This window comes from Lepeophtheirus salmonis, chromosome 5 (assembly GCF_016086655.4).
Source record: "Lepeophtheirus salmonis chromosome 5, UVic_Lsal_1.4, whole genome shotgun sequence".
NCBI classification, from domain to species: Eukaryota; Metazoa; Arthropoda; class Copepoda; order Siphonostomatoida; family Caligidae; genus Lepeophtheirus; species Lepeophtheirus salmonis.
The window spans coordinates 14,883,090-14,901,734 of record NC_052135.2 but is presented as its reverse complement, the minus strand read 5'-3'; the positions used below and the strand labels follow the sequence as shown (position 1 = coordinate 14,901,734).

The 18,645-nt window shown below is 30.8% G+C and overlaps 1 protein-coding gene across 2 annotated transcripts in view; it reads left to right on the top strand.

Moving 5' to 3' along the window:
* Positions 1–18,645, top strand: part of LOC121117629 (cell adhesion molecule Dscam2) — a 217,844-nt gene that overhangs the window by 148,470 nt on the left and 50,729 nt on the right. For both annotated transcript variants that reach the window (XM_040712072.2, XM_040712070.2), the window contains exons 10-12: positions 11,161–11,260; positions 12,267–12,518; positions 14,397–14,804. In XM_040712072.2, the coding sequence (XP_040568006.2) occupies positions 11,161–11,260; positions 12,267–12,518; positions 14,397–14,804 (760 nt within the window). The remainder of the gene's footprint in view (positions 1–11,160; positions 11,261–12,266; positions 12,519–14,396; positions 14,805–18,645) is intronic.

The window sequence follows — 18,645 nt, the reverse complement described above, 5'->3', positions numbered from 1 at the left end:
TAATCTATTGCATTGTTGTTTACATATTCATGCTTCAATTCCTTTATTTCCTATCGTCTTCATCATTACATCGAAATCCATGCTTGCTTTTTTTTTTGTCTTTGTGTAGATGTGTGAGTTTCAAGCATCATTGCATATATTTTGATCATTTTTGTGTCGTTCAATCACTTGTATGTACAGATAGACGCTTGCACTGCTCCCAATAGGGAGATCTATCCAAAAGGGAGGGAAACAATGGAAGAATAAGAGAGGCAAACAGCAAAAATCAATTAATATATAGTAGGTTGTTTTTTGTTTTTCTTCTTCTAACCTTCCTTCTTGACCAAAGAAAGCCCAAACTAAATTTGTATATGGTTGTTGTGACCCACTTATGTCAGGGTTTTTTTCATCTGAGGAATCGTTTTGTTCTACAAAAAAAAAAAATATATAAAAAAACCTCTCCCTTTTTGCAAAAGCATTTCATGAACTACTAAAACATATTTGAGATGAGTGACAACAGGTTGGAGACAATGCATACTTATTTACAAAAGAACTCTTTGAATGGGGTGCCTTTATCTCATTACAGCATAAAATACCGGCCCCCCCCTTACCTTTATGACAAATTTATTTTATATACTTACTAGGGGGATACCTGACATAACCTGGAGTAGTTAGGTGTCACCGAACAGACAAATTATGCTTGGTTAATATAGGTAGTTCATAACTTCCCAACAAATCTTAAGTGCTACTCCCTGTTTTTCATAATTACAAACCCTCGTTGTTCCACTTTACAACAATTTGGCTCTCAATATGTGTGTACTTCTCTTTTCTATTCTTTTTTTAAGATGACGCACCGTGCAATAGCTACACACGCTCGTTGCTACATTGTCATTTCTTAGATCAAATGAGAAGACTTAAAAGTGATGCCTTTTTAAAAATCCAGACAAACAAACATTGCTTTCACGTATCACATTCCACGAGAAATTGTATTATATAAAAAGATTTGACTCAAATTCTGTATGTGGTTTTATTGATGATATTTCTACCCCAATATTAATTATTGGATAATTAAATCAATCCAACACTGAGTTATTAGAAATTTTAAACTAAATATTAGTTATTTGAAAGTGTAAATCTAGGCAACTATAATATATATTCATCATTAAAAAGTTATCAGTTAGCTTAACTAAACGTATATTTTATTTTACATAGATTTTTGTTATAAAAACCAAACCTGGTAAACCATAAATTGGGCTTTTGAACTTAAATTTGTGCATTACATGAACTCTTTGTCACATTTGAAGTGAGAAAGAGGGCAGATCAGACATACATATTTACAAAATTTTTTTTTAATGTTTGGTCTTTTTCTCATTACTACATAAGACACCACCTTATCTTTATGACTCATCTTTTTTATATACATGCATACATAAATATGTTAGAGAGATTGTAAAATAATTCCATCCATGAGGAACGTCCTTAATCTCACCGTGACTCTCTTCCTATACTTTCTCTGTGGACTATGTTTTATTACTTCATACTATAAAGTACTGTGTAGTTCTACATAGTACAAAACTATTCTTTTATTATCTCCCTTGCTTTTAATTTCTTTCATCTTCTTTATCAGTGCGAACGTGATTCAAGAAACGGCCTTAATTCTCGTTCCTCTTTATGAATGCGGAATTTTTTTCATGTATATATGTATGAACAATATAAATACATATAGGACACAACATAGTAATTAGACATTTAATTTCCTTCACTTTAAATTAAGTTGTAAAAAATATATATCCAAAGAGTCGATTCATTGACATGTGCAGTGTCCTTTATGTATCAGTATTTAATTGACTAGTTAAAAACTTACAATTATAAATATCTTCTTCTCATATATGCATAAAAAAGAAATAAAATATTTAAGCACCATTTAGTGGAATTAAATTACTTAGTTTTTTTATACACAATTGTTCGTAGACTAATGTATAAAAGTTCATTAGACTGTCCCTTATCTGGGATTAATAGCTTCCCCTTCACAAATACCTTCACTGCTCTGGCGAATAAAAACTGACTATGGCAAAGTTTGAAGGCTTTCAAGCGATTTTGGGCATGATACAGAATAGTATTTTTGGTTCAATTTTGTCTTTTACCATGTCTATTGTAGCCTGTCTAATATTATGCTATGAGTAAAAAATTATAACCGTTGAATATATTCCGCAACTTGTCTTTAATCATTTAAAAGGTTTGCTGAATGATTGGCAGTTTCTCTGTTTTATCGTTCATAACACAAGATAATATTTTTTTTTTTTAGTTTAACGTCTATAACTTCAAATTTTAAAATGTTACATTTGACGGAAGTAGAGAACTACAAATCCTTTTGGGACTCCTTAAATGGCTCAAAATAAGTTTTACAATATTTTTAACTGATACAGCGAATACCAAAATTAAAAAAAAGTTCATTTAAAGTAAAGATCAGTAAACAGGGGTAAATGACTCCAAAAGAGGAAATTAATTCTGTTTTTGGTAAGTGAGAGTATTACTTCCCAGTGTCAAATCAATGAATAACATTCCATTTCCGAAAATTAAATTTTCCAAAAATTTAATAACTATTTTTTCTCCAAAATATTCAATCTTTCCAATTTTTTTATAAAAATTAATTTTCTCAAAATGGTTATGGATTTTTGATCTTTTTTCCAGATATGTAATATTTGCTTTTTTTCAAAAATACAACTTTACTCAAAAAAAAAAAAATAATAATAATATATACATATATATAATCCTACGGGCTAGTTTGGGATAAGAATTTTACTGTAATATGTTTTGGGATAACGCTAAACAATGTTACTCGACCTCTGATTTAAAGTATACGCTGAAAAACGTGACGCTTACTGTCTAACAAACTTCATGAGTCTCCCATTTTACTTTGTGTAAAAGCAATTCAACACCTATTAAGTACTCTTCTTTGTCTTTCTCTTATCACGGAAATAAATTATAATTATTATTTGTTTAACTCCCTTTCTCTCTCTCTCAGTTGAAACATTTCAAATTAATTATAATTTCACACACACGACAAGCAATGAATAAATGTAAAGAAGTCATTAGACTTAATGAAACACCACCTCAGTTATGCTAAGGAGGATTCATGTATATATTATGTACAAATACAATCTGCGCACGAGTGATAATACTCGCTCCAAGACCAAACTTTTTTTGCTGCATAAATACGTTTAAGCCACTACAACTTATAACTGTTTCAGAAACCCCAACACTATTCCCTACGAAATGTACGTATTAATTATGTTGACAAAATATTGAAATGGAATTTTTCACATACTTTCACGTAAATAATACAATATTATTATGTGTTATGTAGTTTGTTAATGGATAAAAATAAGGATTATTTATTTTTAATCACTTGCAATGTATGCTATTTTCTAAGTGATTTTATGTAGTAGCTACTTAAAAAATAGAGAACCAGTTTTACTTTTTGTTTTCATTTCTACCAACTCAGGTCTTTTTTCGTTTTTGTTGCGTTCTATATTAAATATTTTGTTGAGTGCGTTGAGAAGTACAGAGTTATCAATAATAAATATTATGCATTGCAAAATTAGGAGATAACTCCATTCCGTAAAATAGAAGAAGAATCCATCATATTGCACCTATTTTTCAGATTTAATATCGTAATTGTAAGCAAAAAGTCTAAGAATACTTTCTTCAAGAGTCAATATATTTTATTCTTCCACAAAATGGCGGGGGGTGATCTATTTCAGAGTCTTACTCAAAAGAAGGATTTACCATATTGTATCTCACTCCTAGCTTAGTATGGTGCCAGACCTTTCTTCGTGAATGAACATGGCATAACAATCCCATCAATTAGTTATAACAGTAAAATTAGTCTACTTTTTAGCGGGACACGTGATTTAATCATTCAATATTAATATGTGGTAATATAAATTCAGTACATACAGTGTCAGAATGTTTTGTTGGTTCCAAGTTTTAATACAAATATCTTATTTTATTGAAAATTTTCTTCGTATGTAGTTTATACTTGGTTATGAACTTACGTGGGCCAGCCAGCCAATATTGATACATTAAACTGTTTTAATTTAAAAGTATGTTATAAAAACTGATATATATATATATGTTTTATCGTTTATAAATTACTACCTTTTTTTACATCTCCTTTCTAAAATATAGGCCTTATTTATTAGGTATACTCATTATTGAGATGTGCTATTCTTTTCTCCATTATTGCTTAAATTGATACATAAAATTCATCAATTGTTATTGCGCCCAAAAGGGTCAAATCTGAAGTGAAAATAGCAGCACTCGTCAACAATAATTAGGGACAATAAGGATTCTATCTGTCCTTAATATGGGACATAAGATATTAGTCGTCCTTATGTTATTGGTCATTGAAACACATCTTATATTTTTAAACACTACGGTTTCCTTATTACAAATATTAAATAAGAGCACTTACGTCAGTTTACCAATAAAATTCTAATTTCAGGCTTACTAAAAGTATTTATAATTATTATAAATATTGAATGTTAATAACTTCAAGATAGCCGAAGTAGCTTGATGATGACGTAACTTGATAATACCTATAAAGATGGTACTTTGCTAAGATTGTTCTGTGAGAAGTTAATGTAAACATTTTGGGTCTGATACTTCCCTTGTAATGACCTTTGTTAAACCTTGGAAAAGTATTTACGATTCTGTATGTCAAAAGATCTTTTTTTTTTAAAAGATCCAATATTTAACTTTATTTCAAAAAAAAAAAAAAAAAAAAAAAGAGCCCCACATTTAAACAAAAATAACATTAAAAGCTATGTATGAAAACAGTGGTTTTTAATAATAATTTAAAATACAAATTGAATTTGAAATGTGAGGAGTTTTTATTTTTTTGCAAAGGTTATAATTAATTTTGTACGTAGATGTAATTGTTTTATATAAAATATAAGTTTTTAGTAGTTTAATAAACAGGTTGGAACGTCGCTCTCTCTAACACTAGGTACGAATAATTAATATAGGACATGAATATATTTTATTCCTGATTTTATACAAAAATTGTGTACATACATTAAATATAAGTCAGTCGTCATCATTATTGAATCATTCTAAACTTAACATAAACAAATATCTGGATATAATTTTTGGTTTGTTGTGACTTGATATACTACGACTAACAGCTGAAATGAAAGCGTGCTTTTATACCAACAACTACTAGAATTTGAGCATTCTAGTAGGTGTCTTTGAGATTATCTTCTACAAATATTCCAAAAGACATACACATTCATAAATAAATATGGTAAATGGTGAAATACATACTTACATAAAAAAAAAGTAAGGGAACGTTCATAAACCACGTGGTTTATTTTTTCACATAATTCTCCCCCTTCCCCATGTGGACTTTTTTACATACCTTCCCAAGAACCACACGTGCTACCAGATGGCAATACGATTTGAAGCTCAAAATCACAGGGTTATATATGTAAATTCAAGTTAGGGGCGCTGGGGTTATACATTCGGAGAAGGACTAGGGGCAAGCATGGATGAATTTCACTCAATAATAATTTTGGCACCACATTATTCCATGTGAATTAACAAACATAGATAAATTTTAATAGCAAATCAACTTTGGCATTTTCTATATTAATGAAGTAATCACCCACAATTGCTTCATTGAAGGAATTATTATGCGTGCTATAATTAATTATCATTGAAAAAAACCCAATATTCTCTTTTTTTTATTTAGGTACAGCAAAAAAAAAATATAAGAAAAAATAGAAATATATACGGCAATGATTGTAGAATCAATTTTATAGATAGACATATGAATAGCATAATATTGTTGGATGGTATCGTCGTTAATCAGGTAACCAAGATATTGATGAATTATTTAGAATCTCAACATTCTTTTTGATGAGAAAAAGAGGATGAGATCATAAATCATTCTTATTAAGGGTTGATAATGATATCAATAGATTGGGGGGAATCGTTTCAATATAGGAAACCCCATATAAATTAATTGAAATGACATACATTGTGAAAAAAATAGTTAAATATTTATCGCTTAGTACAAAAAAGAGTACAAAGCCCCAGTATCATTGTCCACCAACAGTACAAGCAAGTTAAGCAGATGAATCTTCAAGCCTAAAAAGTTCTGACGTAATGCACAAAGGCTATTTATTTTCCAGAGGTCCCTTTTTAACACACCATCCCCTCCTGTAAGAAGAACAGCACAGTGGACCACTGTGTGATTCTTAAGCAGCAATTCTAATTCTTCTTTTTGAGTCCTCAGGGACTATAATTCCTTTTGAAGTGATATTTTTTTCGAATCTAACTCTTCAACTTCATCCTGTAAGTTAAGTATTTGATCCAACCTATGTTTTCAACACCTAGCAGCGGCTTCTTTATTTATTTTTCTCCTTAAATCTCGGGTTAAGCCTTTTTAAAGCCTTTTAAACATTTTGGTATATATTTCATTTAATTAGGTTTTAGAAAACATTATATTAAATTTTTTTCTTCATATTCTCTATGAGATCATTTACACCATCTTGGCACGTTCTTCAAGTATACATACATGCTTATGAGTTACCCTCCCCCCTTCTCCTCAATCGAGGATAAACGTTATTTTAGAGCAGATCTCCCTCGCTCTTAGTGGCCATGTGGTTGATGAATGCCTCTTAAAGGCAAAAAAAACCGCAAGGACAATAGGTTTTGATTATCCTACATTTTCATTATTTGTATGTAAAAAAATGTCATTTCAGACAAAAAGAAATGTATTTATTACTTAAGAGTATCATTAAAAAAATTTCTTTCTCTTTTTCAGCATGTTATCTTTTGACAAAATAAAAGAAGAAGAAATGTCTTATCTTTTCTTCTTTTTCATGTACCTCTTATACACATGTGTACAGCATTTTAGTCTTTTTGAAATTTGGTCCTGTTTTGAAATCATTAATTTTCATTTATTTATCTTGAGGACACTTTTTTTCCTCTAAAAAAGAGATAAGTCTATTATATATATATTTATATATTTGTAATTATAATATGAAGGTATTGGTAAAAATATAGATAAGTTTTATTTTATAAAAGGTCACACAAGTCTTTCAAAAAGAAGGGTATTTTTTATCTCTTTTTACTTTTTTTTTTCATAAAAAGAAAATTTTATTCATCAAATTGAAAAAATTAATTATATTAAATGATACATCGGGCATTTTTTTTTTTTTAAACCACATTTTTTTCACAAATGTCTTTGAATTTTAAATAGATTTAATACCATCTGGCCTTTTAGAAAGCCAAAATACAGGGAGTGGGAATCAAATTGTCGCCTACTTTAAACCTTGATAACTTGAAGACGACATTATCAAATAAAAAACCGGTTACTAAATAGGAAAGCTATTCTCGTCAGCTGACGATACGTAGTTTAGTTAGCATCATGTCGTCATCATATCAGGAGATAAAGTGATATAAGTGGGACGAGGAGCTTTCGAGGTCCACCGTAGTCATGCTGTTGGTTAATAATGGAGGTGAAATCTCCAATTCAACGATTGCTTCAACCTTAGGAGTGAATTTACGGACTGTTCAGCGTATCCGTAAGAAGCTAGAGGACACCTGGGATGTTGATGCCACCATAAAGAGGGCACCCAAGGAGGAGGGCACCGACAGGAAGGTCAGGGACACCGACTTTGTCGACAAGATGAAGAAGATGGTTGAGGATGACTCTACCAGGTCCATGAAGGCCATGGCGAGGGATCTGGGCTGCCATGAGAAAATAATAAGGGACTGTGTATCTGAGGATTTAAGGTGCAGGAGCTACAAGATGCAGGTGTGCCAGATCTTGACTTAGAAGGCAAAGGACAACAGGCTGATGAAGTCAACAAAATTGCTCAACAAGCTCAAGCACCCAAAGCAGCCCAGGATGCTGTGGTTTTTCTCTGATGAAAAGAATTTCTGTCAAGATCAGAATGTCAACAAGCAGAACAAGAGGTGGATAGCCACCTGCACCAGCCATGTGAGGAAGGTAATGAAGACCAAGTTCCCTGCAATGGTCATGGTGTTCGGGGTGGTCAGCAGTGAAGGTCATGTTATGCCTCCCCACATGTTTGAAACGAGTCTAAAGGTCAATACAGGGGTCTACCTGGATGTTATGGAGAAGGTGGTTCTGCCCTGGATCCAAGGGGTGGACGGAGACAGGCCCTGGGTGTGGCAACAGGACTCAGCACCCTGCCATGTGTCCAAAATTTCCATGCAGTGGTTAACCGAGAACTGTTATGACGGCGTAATCAAGGATTTCTGTACCTCTATACCTATATGCTCGTCATAGTTTTGATTTTCAATAAAAAAAGTTAAAAAATGTATATTTTGTGTTGTTTTTTGTAGAAAAATATTTTGGCGACAATTTGATCCCCGCTCCCTGTATGTTGTGTTTTTTTTGTTTTTTTTTGCATGAGGGTAATAACTAAACCTTCTTTATTTCCCTTCAAATTCTAACAAAAGTAGTTCCAACATTAAAATTGATATGTTTGTGTCCACTCATTTGGGTAAGTTTTTTTTTATGTGCCTCTATTCCCCATAGCTTTTTTGAGCTCATTTAATTTCCGCTTACTATATGTAGGCGTAGTATTATTTCGTCGTCATTTAAAGGTATTTATCAACATGTTAAATGCTGGTGACTCCGGTACAGATCTTAATATCATAATAGAGATATAATGTATTTTAGCAAAATGGTCTAAGCAGATCGAATATACATGTATTTATATAATTAAAATAAAAGTCTTGTTATGATATTATTAATTGATACAATGTGACAAATTATTTAAGCATAAATTATTTGTATCATATTACATTCCAAATGGAATTACCTGCAATCTAGATAAATATCAGGCCAATCGTTATTATTTCCTCATCTCTATTATGCAAATTTTGAGAGGTTAAGAGTAATTTTTTACAATGTTCCGAAGAATAATATTGTAGAACACATAATTAGCCATCGATTGCTATGAAAAACAGTGTCCTGGTCGCCGAGGACACAGTACGAGAATAATATTAAGATCACAGTGTTCCTCCGCGTGGGATTGTCTCAGAAGACCATCTGGGAGCAGACTGGGCCTTGTGGAAGACGACTTACAATTTCTTTGTGCAGTTGAAGGACGAGGAAGACCTTAGACACTCTCAAGGAGCAGGTAAGAAACCCTCCGTGTTCATCAACCGCCTAAAGTTGGCTTTCAAGAAAACCCCGAATTCCACAATTGCTGACATAGACAGGAAGATGAGCAAGGGGGAACTTTCCCATCAGCGATGTCCAAGGCTCTAAAAAGGAACAGGGAATTTTGGGATTCATTGTGATCTTTTCTGATGAGAATACCTTTACTGCTGGCTCTTTCTTCAACAGGCAGAATAATCGAGTATTGACATTGGAAATGTGGCAGAGGAGCACTCAACCGTCTCCACAACCAAACACTCTGCTTCATTGATGATATTAGGCCTGGTTGAATGCAACAGGAAGGTCATTAATCCCTTGTGGTTCCATTTATGATACAGGCTGAAGACTGATGAGTACGTGAATATTCTGGACACTAAATTTCTCCCATGGATCAAATCCATCGTTGGAAAATTTCCTAGGGTGCCCTAACAATATGGAGCACCTGCCCACACTGCAAAGAAAACCCCAAAGTGGCTCCAGGCCAACATGCACTTCTGAGCACAGGACTTCTGGCCACAACAGAGCCCCCACCTCTACCCCTACAGAATATTCCATATGGTTGTACGTGGATTCCATGGCCTGCAGTAGACACTGCACCAACGCACTAAATGCCTCTGTCAACAAAGCCTGGCCCTCCATGATCACTGAGCATATAGTGTCTGCTGTAGCTTCCGTCACCTCTTTGAGCTCACCATCAATTTTGAGAGAGAATAGACTAACTAAAAAATGTTTATAGAGTTTTAATTAGTATTTATTAGGTAATAAACTTATTTTCTAATTCCCCCAGGATCCTGCCATGGACTTCAATACTTTGTGTGTTAAAATGTGTAAATAATAACAGTTGGCCGCTATATAAAAAAAGAGTACATCATCACAAAGTAAATTATATAGCATTTAGTGGTCTTAAATGATAATTAAGAACAAGAAATGTCAACTTGTTGATGAATAAGTACGGAGTCTTTATACGAGGAATCTTCAATTTTCTCTCTCTTTTCCTGTATTTCTAATTTGAGCTGTAAAATTACTCTCGTTTAATGCCGAAAGAGTATGACCTCTCAAGGTGGATACACATAAAATATAAATAGCGGAGGCTACAATATACAGAGTGGAAGCGCAACACTTTCAATAGCAGGCTGCAATGAACGTTGGCATCGCCCTCCAGATTGCTTTCATACATCATCAGGATGTCTGTTGGTATTGAAATTTGTATTATGAATCTAATCATCTTAAATTTATGTAACAACAATATGGCTGACTTTTTGCCTGCCTCAGTTTGAGGTGTCTTGTCTACTACTCCTCTCATCCCCATTTGTATTCGTTCTAAGGTACCATTATGACGGCGTGGTACACCAGGGACACGGCTTTTGTTGTGAAGACCTGCCAATATGTTCGTCGGTGTGTCAAGGATGTTATTGATTTTGAAGGAGGACATATTGAATTAAAAATATAGATAAATATAGTATTTTAACATATCCCAAATTTATTTTGAGTTGTATTTTCCTGATTCCATGAAAATCACGTTTTCGTAATTTAATCATGTTTCTGCAAGCTTAGGGCCCAATTATGTTATTTTCATACAAAATCGAAATTTACAAACAAATTTATGAGTCAGGCAATTTGATGAGTAGCTAAAAATACATTATACTTTTATAAAGTATACATTTTTACTCCATCAATACTTTGTCTATAAACTAATTTATATATATAAACAAAATGCAATTATGTTTTCTTTTATTAAAAAGAAAAGCTCAATAATATTCTTTGTATTTTTTCAACCCATTCTCCCTTGTAGTAACAATATTTATGTAAAAGGATCAAACAGATATGTTCACACATAATATATCACTATTTACTGTGTCAACATTTAAGTAAAAATAACAAAACAATATTAAATTTTGGGACTCTCTTTCAACTCATTTTATGTATGTATATAATGTTGTTAAACTATATCTAATATTTAATAAATTCAATTTTAGTTGAATGAAGACGAGGGACAATATCGATGCACGGCAAGGAATGAGCGCGGAGAGGAAAATTTATCCATGACACTCAGTGTTGAAACAAATATTGCCATAGGTATGATATTTACTATGATTGAAGTAATTTTAGATATGAAGATTAAATGTATTCAATCTTCCTTGATCATAATAAAACATATGTGGCTTGTCAACACAAAAGCAAACAAAATATTTTGGTTTTTTTTTTCAAAATTAAGTGTGGATTATAATGATATTCTTCGACGAATTATCCTTAATTAACAAATTATAATTTGTAATAGAAATGGAATTAAAATTCTTCTAAAGTAAATCTTTTGAAGTTTTAATATAAGATTTATTCTTTAGTTTTAACAATAATATAAAGCAATTGTAAAAAATATGAAGAAAAAACTTATGTTTCATATATAACCTTAATTTTACTGGGGTTTATTTTGTGTTGTTAGACACGTATTGTAGGAAATGTAAATAAGGTAATTTATATAATAATTTATTTTTTGAACGATGGAATGTTTTTAATCAATTATTATTATTTTAATTTTTCATAGATATTGTTATTTCATTTCAAAGTATGGCTCTGAACCGAAATTTTACTCAAAAAATGGGATTTATTAAAAAAGCTTTAAAGGTCAAATTTACAGCCATTGTAAATTTAATGGGCATTTTCGTGTTTTTAACCTAAATAACAAAAATAATTCTGGGTTTGAGCTCGTGGCAAAATTTTTTGATGTATATTGTGTCACTAATTGCAATTAAAATAGCCCAAATTGTTTGTCACAATATAAGAGAATTAGAAATTGAATGTTTTTATTTGAAAAGCCCATTTCGAGCCAGTATAAGTATTTTAAATCAAATAACGGGTATAAACTATAGCTAAAATTATAAAACAAAGCCATTAAGTGACTCAAATATGTCAATGAAATATATTGTATTGTATGTTTTTTCCATTTTGACGCACCACATATACTGTAAAGAACAAAGTTATATATTTTTTTCTGTCCCCTTCTTTTAAAACACAAAAATAATAACAACTTTGACATGAGTTTCTAAGAAAAAAAATAACCTAATTTGTACATACATACACATAGATGTGGTTCCATCAGAGCAAATAATCGACATTGGAAGAAAGGCACGACTTGAATGCTTAACAGAGTCACGAGACAGAGATTCCATTCATTGGAAAAAGGATGGACGTGACCTTCCAAGCCACAATCGAATCCTCACCAATAAACAAACTCTGCAGATTTTTAATCTGCAGAGAGAAGACTATGGAATGTATCAGTGCTTTGTACGACGAGATACCTATGAAGCGCAAGCCTCTTCAGAGCTTCGTCTTGGGGGTAACACAATTTTTGATTATTATTATATTATTTGTTTTTCTCTATAAATAATGTTCTTTTTATTACATTATGCTCTACACCTCGTATTTTACTTATTTGTCTGTCCTCATAAATTATACACGTTTCTCCATGCAAAACAAAACCATTAAAGAGGAGAAAGAAAGCAAAAAAAAAAATATAATATTATCTTACTTCTCTTAGATTCAGCAAATATCTTCTATACACATATAAGCTGTACTTGTTATTCATTTTCTTTGATTCATCAGTTGAAAAGAAAAGAAAACACGTATTTTAAAAAATGCTTTCCATTTTATTATCTTATTAAAATTATGAGGCTAATTAAGTTAGCTCTTTTATTTATTGCTATATTGTGTATCATTTATTACATTATAATTATTATTTATAAGCCAAAAATTCACAAACATTAATCTATTTATTAAATTTATTTTGCTGTGAAAGTGAACATAATAGAAAGTTGCATATTTTATACATAAATATATATATGTTTTTTTTTGGTTTATAGTGGGTATAATTATGAAAATAAATTAAGATTCAAGAAAATTAAATTATTGGAGGGTCAGAACCAAAATGTCATAAATGGCGAAACCAAAATAATAAAGATAAAACATTTCCCCATTGGAATTTTAACTGAAGATATGATCAATAAAATCTATGTACAAACGTGCATAAATTGAAAATCGATTTGTAGTAATATAAGTTATTAATGTGTGTAATTTACGACAAGTTAACTCTGAACTTTATGCAGGACTTTCTGTTCCTTTACATGTAAATTATATATTATGTAAAGCAATAATGCAACTAATTTTTTCGAGGGAGATTTCCATATTTCTCAAATCATTGGATTAGTTGAGGTGCATGATATAACTTATTCCCTGAGATTTGAGAAGTATTATTAGACTGTAATTCAAGTATTTATTTTTTGTTTGTCATACTATGAAGACTGAGCGGATTCTTCGTAAAGATGTAGACCTACTCTCAATGGATTAAAATATAGAGTTTTAAGCTATTAGCCGCTGGATCTACTAATCCATAGCTTTTTATAAATAGGCGAACTCATTCTTCACTTTTTTTTTTCAAATGTAACAAAAGTCACAAACACACTATATATTGATTTACTTTCAATGATGTAATTGTTTCATTTAACGAATCAGGGCCTTCAAAAGTCATGTAAACAGAGAATAAAAATCAATGTCAATGTATAGTAAACATCACTTGCGACGATTTCTTTTTGAATTCATAGACCAATACTTTGTAAAAGTGAAATATCTCCCATATTATTTTACTCAGCAACATACAGAAACACTCTCATAAAACGTTGCATACAAAAATATTAGTTCACATGAAACTAGACTTGCAAAGAATAAGGCCTATCTATCAAGTGCAATAAAAACTTCAAACATAATTTTCTTTTATTCTTACAATTCTCACTTACAACATTTTGGTTCTAACACCAGGATATATTCTTATGCTAATGACCGTTGATCGGGTGCCAATAATTCATTAATCTCGAATTCATAAATTATATATTGTACATACATAAATAATGGGTGAGGGAGGAAGCAACTTTTAGAATAATAATAGAATCTCTTTTCGTCTTTGTTTTATGTTTTGTTTGCTCAAGATCAAAGGAGTAAGTGGGGAATGATGCTTGTTTTTTTATAGCTTCTTTGTGTATGTGAGTTTGTATTTTAATGAAGTTCTGAAATGTTATTTCTAAATCATGGGAGGAGGATGAAAGAAAAGAAGCAATCTTTTTGGGTTTTATGTATCTGCAATGTATCTACCCCCCTCCAAAAAATAAAGACACATACAGAAAACATAAGCGTTAACTGAATACTTGTTGTTTTTTCCTCCCAGATGCTTCTCCTGTCCTAACCTACCGCTTTATCGATCAAACACTTCAACCTGGCCCATTAGTATCCCTCAAATGCACATCTCGTGGTAGCCCAACTCCAGGGATCACATGGTCACTCAATGGATTTCCTCTTCCCGACAATGAGCGGTTTATGATGGGTCAATATGTCACGGTGCATGGGGATGTGATTAGTCATGTGAATATTAGTGATGTGCAAGTCCAAGATGGAGGGCAATATATGTGCCTTGTGGCTAATAGGGCTGGCTCTGTGAGTCACTCTGCTCGACTAAATGTCTATGGTCGTCCACATGTTCAATCCATTCCGGAAATGAGGGCAATAGTTGGAAAAATGTTTCGAGTGATTTGTCCAGCCAGTGGGTATCCATTGGAGAAAATCGTTTGGACTAAGGGTAAGAATTTTCTTATACTTTCCATTTGAAGTCTTGAGTTGTATAAAATATGATCTCCGACAGATAATTAGAGTTGTAAACTCTAAACATTTTCCTACGTGCAAGTTTTATTGGTTTTTTTTTTTTTCAGAGCTGATATCATAGTTATTTCATTCTTATCCGTTTGGAATTTTTATTAGAATCCCCCTCTGCATTCAGTAAGAACAAATATAGGATTCCTCAATTCTACTCACATTCCAACAAGTACTTAAACTTATAACTCCCTATGAAATCATCAGTTTAACTATCCATGCTCCATGAGCACATACACTAGTGATGACTTTATACATAGATGTTTTCTCTTACAGAAATGAAGAATAATCATAACATCTATAGAAAATAAAATAACTCTTGAAATTGCCAACCATTGAATTTTATTAAAACCATTAAGATCATATTTTAAGCAAATCTATTAATGAGTATATTTTAATTGGTGGAAATGTGTAGTTGTGTTGGTTTATAAAATAATCACATATATGTATAAATATAAGTTTATTTTTCGTTTTCTAAGCCTCTCAATGTGCTTGTCAAAATTCTATACAAAATTTATGAGATAAGAGAACACGACAAAGAACAATATGGTTTTTTCTCTTAAATGACATTTTACATATTTCTTCATATGCTCTTGCTTTTTTTAAGAACAAAATGTTATATAAGAATATCATCTTTTATTTAAAGTATTTCACAAGTTTTTATGACATTCAAAAACACATTCTATAATTTCAAGATTACCATAATTTTTAAATAAATATGAATGTATGTACAGCCAAACAGTAATTTACATAAATATCAAGTGATATGAAAGTACTTAGGTAAATTAAGAGGTGTTAATTACCTTGTTTGTATTAGTAAGAAAAACTTCTGTAAATGAGAACTTACATGTGTATGTATACAATCAAAATTAAAAATCAAAATAAAAAAGACATAAAAATAATATGCGTCTACAAAGAAAAAAAAATGCAATTTAAAAGGATTATTTTCATATTAACCGTTTATATATTTTTTCTTTTGTGAGCCTCTTTACTTTTGCTTGTCAGCTTAGAAATAAAGGTATTCTACACATACATACCTTACATAAATTTTTATTTTGTAACAACTCTCTAGGTTTTTTTTTTTGTATCTATATATGAATGTCTTTGCACCACATAATCACATGTCATAAAGGAAATGAACAATTTATTTCTCCGAAGAATAAAAAAAATATTATTTATAAAAAAAGAAACAAAGAAAAAACGCTGAATAATGAAGCAATGTCTTTAATTCAGAATTTCAAGGGTTTACTCATCTTAAGTAATATTATCGTATCATATCTTAGAAGAACCTTCTATGGACAGAAAAATCCTTTTAGGGAAAATGGGTTTCATTTCGCACCTTTTTTGTTCATTTGAACGGGACATTTAATCTAACAACTGCTTCAAACTACAAAGAAGTAAAAAAAAAGTTCTCTTTTTTTGTATATAATAAAAAGATGTGTTTGTCATTTAATAGACTTTGGAGAGATAGAGTTGTAAGTTCTAAGACTTTCGGTATAAAAAAAAACATTTTTAGGAGGAGGGTAGATTAACTGTCATAAATTTTGATTAGATCAGCAATAAGCAGCCATGAGCTAAAGGAAATAAATACAGTTACAATCCGTATCAAGCAAGTGCATAGACAGAAATTACTCTCTTGTCGATTCTCAATCTACTTCGAACCCAATTATGACTTAAATTTTCAACTAAAGTTGTGAAAAACATTACCTTAATGCGTGTAAGATTTTCCATAAATTTGATTATAAACAAATCATGAAAGACGGAGAGTGATAATTAGGATTTTTTGGAAAATTATAACTTTAATTTATTGTTGAACTCGGAGTATAATTGAGAATCGATATTGGACAAAATCCTACCTATGCCCTTGTTGGATACAGAATGGAATTTGTGTTTATTTTCTTTCTCTCATAGCTTCCCAATTAATACAATGAATTATCAGGAACGCTAAGTAGTTATTCTCTCAAACATTCTTAAAATTGTCAGAATAATTGTGTTAACTTTTGGTATCAAATAATTTTAAGTACCAGCAGATCCTTTTTTATACAACTCCCTAAAAATCTAAAGTGTCACGAATGAGCACAATCACTCGTTATTACTTTATATTTATTTGTTTCTCCTCAAGAATTTAAAAAAACATATGATAACAGCTTTGAAAAATATAAACAATCCCCAAAAAAATGTCAGGTTAGGAAATGTTGAAAATGTACGAATTTAATTATATGTAGTCCGAAATTGACCATCAAAAAATATCAAAAATAATGTAGAGGGGATTGAGTGATTTCCCATGTACCTGATATTATATTCTAAATAGATACATATATAAAAGGGCTAAACTATTTTTATAATATTAAGTAGAAATCCTTATGGAGCATGTGTATCAAAAAAATGTCTACTAAAACATATCCCTAGAAAGAAAATAAAACGTTTGCAAGGAGCTCCTTCCCATGGGCAAATATATATGTATACTGTATATAATATATATACTTTTTTTTTAAATGGGGGGAGTGGAAAAAGGAGGTCTAATTCTGTATTAACTACATATCCCCATTTCTGGATCCCTCTTAATCTAATATAACATATATATAAGATCCTGTTGTATAATTTCAATGACGGTTTATCTAGATCAAATAAACAATGTTTATACGTACACAAACATACCATATATATGCTATGTACAATAAATATATAACTTTTTTTGGTATTTTATATGTTTTTGCAATTTCTTTTCTTCAGTGGTTTTTTCTACTTCTTCTCTCATTGCGCCATGTTTTGTAGAAGGCTGCATATACACATTATACTTATATATAAATATTATTTGAAGATTTTTATTCCTTTACATAATTTGATTTTAGATTTTTGTTTAGAAAGGGGAGGATATGTACATTGTATAATAACAGGGGCGTAGAGAGAGGAGGGCGGGAGGGACTGTAGCCCTATTAAAAAAAAGGAATATTTGTTTCTTACAAGAAAATTTAATATTTGAAATTTTATTTCCATAAAAATTAACGTTTTGTGTCTAGCTGTGTATTTTTGAAATTTTTTCCTACAAATTAAAATTTGAAATTTTTTTAAAATAAATTAACATTCCAAATTAAATTTTTGAAATTTTTTCCAGAAAATTGAATGGTTGGAATTTATATTTAAAGATTTTAATTTTTCTAATTGTGTTACAAAAACTTTAATTTTTTGTGAATAGCTGTCAATTTTTGAATTTTTTTCCTAAAAATTTAATTAGTAGTTTTTTGTCATCATTTGAACCCTATTATAAAGTTACTAGTTTTTCTATCCTTTTGTTTTAACACTATTAACCCAATAACAAATCAGCTTTCAATAGCTCAGCCTTCTTTAGCTAACTATTTACTAGCGTTTAGCATTGCAATGTTTGTGGGCTATAGGGTAATGTAGTCTCATAAAAAAATGGCTTTCATATTTTTCAAATTTAATCATTTCAAGTGCTATGAAATCAGCCAATTTAGACATAAAAACTTCATTTTCCAAACTTAAAATGCCTCGAGAGGTCTAAAAAAGGACGCCTTTGAAGATTGAAACTTTGCAAACAAACCTTTTTCATAAGTAGGCACACAAAAACATTACACAAATGTAAAGTTCCATAGCTTAGGAGTAACAAGTAAGGAGATACCTACATTTATTAGTATAAAGTTTGTAATTAGCATAATAATATCATATAAAAAGAAAGTCACAAATTACAGTGTGCAATCTGGTATTCTTGGAAATAGAAAAAAAAAATCTATTTTATGAGGGGGAGGAGG